Here is an 8,398-nt window from a genome sequence, read left to right as displayed (position 1 = left end):
TACAGTTCAATGACTCAGTAGCCTGACCCGCCTGGCTGCAGTGGGCTGGCCTAGTCCGATGTGCAGGAAGTAAGGTATAACTGTTTGACTGAATCCGGCTGCGAACAGCAAACCCCTGCTGAACAGTAACAGGCTCCTTGATTTCAAAGTATTTCCACCGTATTGAATAATGCGCTGGCGGTCATGGTCGACCACCGAGTAACCGGAGTATGCGGTTTTTAGGTTCACCGACCGAGAAAAGGTAACATCACTACTTCTACGAATACGGACATGTTAGTTGCCTGAGAGAAACACCTTACATCCCTCGCACTCTGCAGATGAACCGAGTAACCGGAGTATGCGGTTTTTAGGTTCCCTAACCGAGAAAAGGTAACATCACTACTTCTACGAATACGGACATGTTAGTTGCCTGAGAGAAACACCTTACATCCCTCGCACTCCTACTGCAGATGATAAGAAACTACCTCCAGGCAGTCTCGTAATATGATTTCTCGTAGTACAGGGCTACCTGTAGGCCTGCCTGGTTCCCGAACCTTAAACTGAGTTCAAGCTGGTGTAGCCCACAGGATCATCACAGCACTGAAGTTCGATCAACACGACAAGATGCCAGCTTTAGGTCAGACAGGACCCAGTCAATTGTCTCCAATGCAGGGAAAGGGAAAAGGGAAATTAGGAAGTGCAATCACCTTAGAATCTGCTCTAACTAATGGCTTGTATGTGCTAGCTTTTTCCAGATTGTGGACAATGGGCAAGAAAACTCTCACGGCCGAAGTTTTGGTGCCACAAAGAGAAAACGGGTTGAGTGAAGAGTCGAAGAGCTTGACGTGGCTCAACAGTTGAGGCGAGAATCAGCTGACTTGAAAGCCTCTTGTTCGAGCCCAACCATACCTTCTGGGCTGTTCTTGGCTGACGGCCTCCCAGTCCTCGTACTTGCTTTGAGTTGCAACGCATCTATACACCGTCATTATTATTATTATTAGTAGTAGTAGTAGCATAATCAGAGACGGTATAGGCAGCTATGTGCTGTGTGCTACAGGTGACCTATTGCTGTTGAGGTTCGCAAATGGTACTTCAGCAACATTAGTGCCGTGTAGCAGATTAATCTCCGTGCTGCAAATGCTGCCAGCAGGGCATGCTGTGAGGTAGTCTGCTGACAACTTCAAAAGTAGTTATCTGACTGGAGAACATGGAAGTAAAATTGACATAGCAATCATCGATGCGATAAACGCCTGCACCCATAAAGCCATAAAAAATCGTTCAGCTGTAACACCTTTCCGGTACCTAGCTGTCATGCCACCCGAAAGAAGCACGAGGGCTGGGATACTGCCAGGTTGCCCAAGCCTAGGCAGAGGAAGTCGAGTTCGAACCATAAAGCCATACGTGCGAATCGACACATGGTTCAAGTACTTACCGCCTCGTTCAGGAACCCGATCCGCAAAACCGTTCCGGAGATACCAGTAGGATCATCTACTGTCGCTCCGTCAGCCATATGAACATCTCCAGTTGAGTCTCCAAGCAGCAATACACATGGTCGCTGAGATGAAAGCCGAGCATAATCCCCATTTGCTATACTGGCAGCGGTCTTGTTGAAGGAGTGAATGATGGGATCAGTGAAACCAACCAATAGGCCCTAAATGCAGAAAGGTGAAATCAGGGCCTCAGATGTGGTAGGTACAACACGGGAAACAAAACAGCATGTGAAAGATAAGAGTAGCCATAACTTGATGGGGTGTTAGATGTGAACCGCTGCATTTTTGGTTGAAATGACTGCTTATGGTACATGGAGCGAAATTAAGCGTTCCAATATTCAAATCTACACCTCATGGTCATTAGTTCATTGTGCAAGCTGAAGTCAATTTTAAGTCACCTGCGGGTACGCCAGACACAAGAGAATAGGACTTGGTACCAATGCGGTTACTAGGTACGCCGAAAAGGAGCGAAAAAGGGCAATAATTCCGAGGAAACTGAAGTTCAGCGGGTCCACACAAAATGAAGACCAACCTTAATCAAGTATTCTTTCATACGGAGTTATGAAGAAGGGATACTATCAAGATAGTGAAAATGAGATCCTCATAGATGGACCAGAGACACGAAAATATGACTGGAGTGACCGGCATGCAGAAATGAGCTCCGGTGAGTAAGTACTCAACACATACAAAGTGCACTTAACTCATGAGTCATTGCATCAGAAAATAAGACATCGCAAATCAAGTGGGGTGTAAGAAAAGTCAACTAAGGACAGAGTTGGGTTAAAATAAATTATGCAAGACTGTCACTGAATACGACCGTGAGACACATCCGAGCCATCCGAGATTTCACCGAAACGCTCATAGCTACTAAAATATGCTAAGGCCAGGTTCCCTTCTGCAGACGTACTGGTGCATTCTTGAAATGTGACTGAATTAGTTGGGTGAAATGTTTGATTTTATTCTCCACCGGTTACATGCTTCCGATCGAAGACTTCTCGTACCATTGGACAAAATTTCAGCTCTGTTGAAAAAGCGGTGCATTGTGATCCAAGGACCCACAATTGTTTTGCTTTAATCAGGGGGTGCCTATTAAACTGCACCAAAACATATTCAAAACAAGGTCACTAGACAATTTTCCGTACTGGTTGTTACGCTCACAACAAAATGGTGGTTCATTTGAGGTCGTTCAGTTGTGCCTTGATTGCCAGTTGTGAGGTGGTCAGTTGGAACATGTGAAGGGAACACGGTCGAAGCCAAAAAAGACTACGAAAATAACGGATGAAAAGTTTACCAAGAGTGAAACACAAAGCGACGAATGTTCAGTGGGGACCAGCCGTGCATTCATGTTTCGGGTCATTGTGTCCAAATGGCTGCCGCGCCCTGTAAGTCTAGGTGCTACCATACCCGAACAAAATAAGGTGGAACGGCTACAAGTATTCGAGACAACTATGTGCCTGAAAAGATCAGAAGCGATATTTTAGCTAACAGCAAGTTCTGAAATAGATATAATGATGGTGGGATTCGAAAGCGAAGTTTCCGTCGTAAGAGAACTTTTATTTCTTGGATGATAGGGAAAAAGTTTCGGTTGGAGACTTTTGATTGCGAAGGGCCAGCATAACAGCAGTCCTCATTCAAAGATGACATGCATTTTCTTCTGAGAAAAATCCTCTCAAGCGAAACCAGGCCACACATCCTCATCTATAAAGGGCTCTGGTCACGGGAGCTTTGTCCGTATCCTGGTCACAGCACCAAATATAAGGAGAAAAGCCCTTCACCGCGGGGTTATCTATCAGCCAACACCAACCAAACAATTACAAACTGTTGGACAGAAAAATAAACGTCTCATATGCACCTTGTTTTTGAAAACTGAACATCCCTGCGCGCTCTCTTGAACTTTAATGGAGATTCATTGACTATCAAGCAACTGTCACCGAACCCTGCAAAGCAGTCCCACCAGCCCCGTAATAAACCTCACATTCCATTGGACGGGAGGCGGAGTTACCAGGAAAGACATACTACTCGCATGCCTCATCAGTAGTGTCCAACGTTACACACCTCTCCTCTTTAAAAGTCGCTTGCATGGCACCGATTTCCATTTACTCCCATTAGGTTGGCCCCAGCAGCTGGTCTATTCGGCAGTTCTTCGGGTGTATCATGCCACTTCCGAAGCTAAGTCTCATTTAATCTTTTCGATCCCCGACCGTCCTGAACTGTATAAACGTTCCCTCGGCGGTCGATAACGACAAACGGACCTTGCAATCCACTGCGCAGCTTCCACGACCCCAGTCCACTCTTTCCAGGATTCTGATGACCCTCCACTTGACCTTTGCGCCCTTGGGGAATGATCGTGCTTTTCTACTTGACATTTTTTTGTCTGGTGCTTTCCCATACGATAGTCAAGTTTTCTCGAGCTTTCCACCTTTCCTCCACGACCTCCTCCGAAGACAAGCGTGTTGCGGCCTAAACCCAATTACCTTATCAACTGGAAGGTGCAGATGTCGACCGTATATCAGCATGAACGGGGACTTACCTGTGGTTGGCTGTATGGAAGCACGTGCTAGCACCACCATAACTTCCCAGTCACCTTCTCTGGCCACCAGCCACTCCTCGATCATTCGGTTAGGCCGTTTGTTTGCGGATTGTTTGGTGCCATCCTTGGCCGTTTGATGATCAGCTTCTGCAAGCAACTCCTACACTCTTCCATCTCAAAGCAAGGCCCCTGATCCGTTAGAATCACTTGGCCCCTATGGTTCGCTACGATGTGATGTACTACCACTCCACCGCCTGTTGATTTGGCACGGCTGCCGCCTCGACCCACCGCGACAGGTGTTTTGTCATAGGCTAAATTCCCAGCACTATGCAAACAGGTGGCAATCTCGCCCCCGAATGAGTTCACATCTGATGGTGGAGCATTTGGAAGATACTCTAGAAGATGGTTCTGGTAAGTTCGTCTGATATCCGGATCTACCAGTCGCTCAGTTGCCAAGCGATTTGTCCACATTTTACGCGACCCCGGGAAACGTAGGGAAAAGCGACTCCGGACGAGCGCGATGTCAGAGTCCACAAAGGTGTTCCAAAACTACTGGCAGTCAGTTATTGATCCGCGCCATCGGTAACTGATGGCAATGCGGTCGATTTGAGTTAGTTGTCGACCTGCCTTTGGAGGACATCACGTGGCCAAACAACTTCGGCTATTTCCGAAGCACTACATGAAAACAGCTTGCGAGGTCAATCCATGTCGACCTCCTAAGTGAGTCTCAGATACGCCGAGCCAGCCCACTTGTGCATTTAAATCTCCGGCCACCACTACAATGCCTGAGGTCCGCGGCAGGGCATTCAGGGCATCGTAAAACCTGTCTTTGACGGCGTCGGAGCTACAATCAGTTGGGGCGTAGGCTGACACGATAAACGGACATCTATCAACTTGCCACTTGTGAGACTCCTTCACAGACGTTGCCAGACGAACAGCACAGAGGCGAATATCAACAGATATCTGGTCAAGTGAGGATATTTCAGCCCGGTGACTAAGTACGATACCAACTCCTGCACATCCCACCGCAGCAGCCTCTGGATCACCAGAGGTGCGCAGCCGAAAGCGAGTGGAAACTGACGGAGCGATTAGCTCAATTACTGTGCTTGTATCTTGAGTTCTCGTTTCCGAGACACAGCACACATCAATGCCAAGCAAGTCCAGTGTGAGTGCAAGAGCAGCTTGTTGTCCTGCTTGCTTCAGAGTGCGGACATTGAACGCGGCCAGATAGACTGGGTGTCGATGCTTGAAGATTTATTTGGAGATACCTGAGGATGTCGGCGTCATGTGACGAGCAGATGCTGCACGCAAAACCGATTCATGACGAACGGATTCAGTCCTAAAAGCTGGGCCCACAAGGAGGGAGTTATTGATGAGGTGGGGAAGGGGGGAGTATCTGAAAGAAGGCAGGTGTCAGTATTAGCTTGTTTTCGCTTGCTCGCCCTGCTGTATGCAGCAAGTAAGGCGACCCGGCTGATGGCACCACGCGACGGCCGATGTGGCATGAGAGTTGTTAGTTGTGAATGTCATGGTTTTTCGAGGGCTGGGATACTGCCAAGGCGCCCACATCCAGACAGGAGGACGACTAGGGTCCTCAACCAAAGCCTTTGGCTCAGAAACCTAACCGCAAAGCAGCGGCGTTTGGCGGGATATGCAAACGCAAAACAAGTCGCCACATGTTCCAACCCCCAACCTGGAGGGCCAGAAAACTGTGTTCGTCTGGCCTCTAACCAACCATTGACCAACCTGGGATGAGAGACTGTGAGTATCACGGACACTCTAAGTATAGCTCAATGGATCGCTGAGATGCGTAAACCGTTACACCACCGTAAGGTTCAGTCTCTTCGTGACGGACTGCATTGAATCGGGAAAAGCAAAGTCCTTTCCTTCGGTGGAATAACCTCCGCGCGACCCACTTTATGCCCGATCAGTGTCACCGAATTCCGGGCGAGCTGTCTTGGCTTCATTTATCTGCAGGCCAGCCTCCCGGATATGCTTCAATACAGCCTTCAAGTGAACTGCATGCTCTGGTTCCGAATTGCTGTACACGACGATATCGTCTCCGTACACAGCAACTTCGTTAGACTAAGCATAAATCGCCCGACAAACCAAACGGCATTCGTCTAGATGAAATCGGGTGTCCCAAACCGTGAACGCCGTTTTCTGTCGGTCCTCCGCCTTGATGGATAGTTGCCAGTATCCGGAACGCGAGCCGAACACCGTGAAATACCGGGAATGTTCGAGGGGATCGTAAAATCTACGCAATCGGAGGGATAGCTACAACCCGATTTACGGTCAGTTCATTCAGACGCCGGAAATCCACGCGAAACCGGTATTTTTCGTTAGTCTACTTTACAAGCACAACCAGGGAGTTGTACGCACTCTTGGCTTCATCGATTATGCCATTTTTCAACATCTATTGAGCTTGTGTATAGACCTCCTCCCGTAAACGGAACGGAAGCGGACGGAGGGGACGGAAGCATTCGGAGGGGGGAATTTCGTATTCAATCCACGTGCAGAAACCAAACGGATCTTCATCGCCCCTGAACAGTTCGGAATATTCCCCGAACACCAACTGTACTGACAGCACATCACGAAACGGACGTTTTCGGACACATTTCACTCATGGTTGTGTTTGGGTGGCCTTTAAGCTTGACTGTGCCATACTTTGTGACCAGTATTCTCCGCTCAAGGTCAACCACGGACTCTGCGCCCTTGGGAAAATTTGCTCCAAAGATTGTCTGCCCTGTGACTGGGCTGATAAGGTAGTAGTGCAGCACAGCTAGCGCACACCGTTTGCATTCCGCCTCGTTCTCTCTTCACCTCAGCGATACCCCTGCTCCTGTATCAATCAGACACAGCCCCCTCTTCCCGTCTATCTCGATAGCAAACTGTATCGTAGCCTGTGTCACTACACTGATCGCAACCCACCCGGGAAAACAGGGGTCGAGTGCGACGACAATGATTCTTCTAGTGGTCACGCATGCAACACTTATAGCATCGGCTCGTTCGAGTGTGCCACCAAGATTCCGTCTTGAGTGCTGCAAGCTGTTCGGCCAGTTGGACAATTTTAGTCCACATTCCACTAGTGAATCATTCGTCTTCTCCTGTGACTGCAACGTGGCCAGTGGATCCTCGGCCAATTCCCCTGCCAGATACACAAGTTCTTCAACACACACCTGGCCAGTTACTCCCGCCAAACGCAAATGGGCACCAAGCGCCGGCTGCATTCCTTCAACGAACTGGTCAGACAGCAACTGCTGGAGCGACACTCCGTCCGGTCCCGGCAAAGCCCGATCCAACGACTGCTGTAGACTTGCGAAGAACACCGTCGGGTCGCATCCAGGTCCCATCCTGGACGTCTTGAACCGCCTAATAGTATCCTGGCGGTCGGCCGGTGTGTCGAACCCCGCTGCAGGGGCTTCCTTCGCGGCGACCCAGCCCACCTTCCGAGGGCCCCCTCTATGCGCACCCAGGGTCGCCTACAACCGGCCTCTGAGGAGAGCCTTCAGTGCCATCAACTTACTCCGATCGGTCTACAGTCCAACGGTTTAGGCAAAATCCTCGCAATCCTCCAGGAAGGTCCGCACATCCTCAGGGCCGTTAGCCATCAAAAAACTGCAGAAGATGGAGGTAGATTTGGATCATGTCAAAGTTTTTGGAGGAGATAAAATTAATCCGATGTCCTGGATGAGGTATACTCAAGCAAGTCATGAGTATCCAGTAGTCCCGGAACGAAGTACAACAGAAAAGTAAGAACAACCATATATATTTCATTCAACACACCTTGATACTGAGGTTTCGTGGATGGAATCATCACCAAAATGGTCAGGTGGCAAGGTTTTGACAGTACTCCCTTATTTGGAAATCGGTCGGACACAAACCAACGAGTAGTCGGCAGCTTTTCAACTGCGCAATAAGCAAACTGCCCCCACTTGCGTGGTAGCAACTGCTTGCACAAAGCACCAGTAGGAATCCCGACTGACTGCTTCGTCAGTTGGATTAAAGCGGGTGAAAGTGAGCAACGATCGTGACGGAGCCACGGTATGGAGTACAAAGAAAAGAGGACTACGCGGAAGATATCACCCAGAAGTCGCAGTTCGTACAGTATGAGGCCTAAACAAGTCCCAAGAAAGAAACCTTATTACCTTCCAGAACATACTTGGACAAGCAAAAAGAGACAAATGATTAATGAGGCAAAGGACACACCAAATTCAGCACACACCAACCTTTCGCGAAGCGGTTTATTCTCTCCCACAGATGAGACACAGAAATGTAAGGTGAGAGATGGCCCAAGTGGTTGCAGCGCGAATTTACTAACCGGAAGGTCCATGGTTCGAACCCAGCCTGTGCCTCTCGATTTCCCCTGTCTAGGCTTGGTCAACCTGGCAGTATCCCA

The 8,398-nt window shown here is 49.0% G+C and overlaps 1 protein-coding gene across 1 annotated transcript in view; it reads right to left on the bottom strand.

The window, feature by feature from the left end:
* The window catches only part of T265_14019 (hypothetical protein), a gene marked incomplete at both ends in the record, with an annotated part of 11,794 nt that extends 4,313 nt beyond the window's left edge, over positions 1–7,481 (bottom strand). Inside the window, 4 exons of the mRNA XM_009171658.1 lie at positions 1,412–1,630; positions 4,750–5,231; positions 5,268–5,338; positions 6,931–7,481. Of these exons, the coding sequence (XP_009169922.1) occupies positions 1,412–1,630; positions 4,750–5,231; positions 5,268–5,338; positions 6,931–7,481 (1,323 nt within the window). The remainder of the gene's footprint in view (positions 1–1,411; positions 1,631–4,749; positions 5,232–5,267; positions 5,339–6,930) is intronic.
* Positions 7,482–8,398: the final 917 nt, after the last annotated feature.

This window comes from Opisthorchis viverrini, assembly GCF_000715545.1.
Source record: "Opisthorchis viverrini unplaced genomic scaffold opera_v5_130, whole genome shotgun sequence".
Lineage (NCBI taxonomy): Eukaryota > Metazoa > Platyhelminthes > Trematoda > Opisthorchiida > Opisthorchiidae > Opisthorchis > Opisthorchis viverrini.
This window is presented reverse-complemented; position numbering and strand designations above follow the sequence as displayed.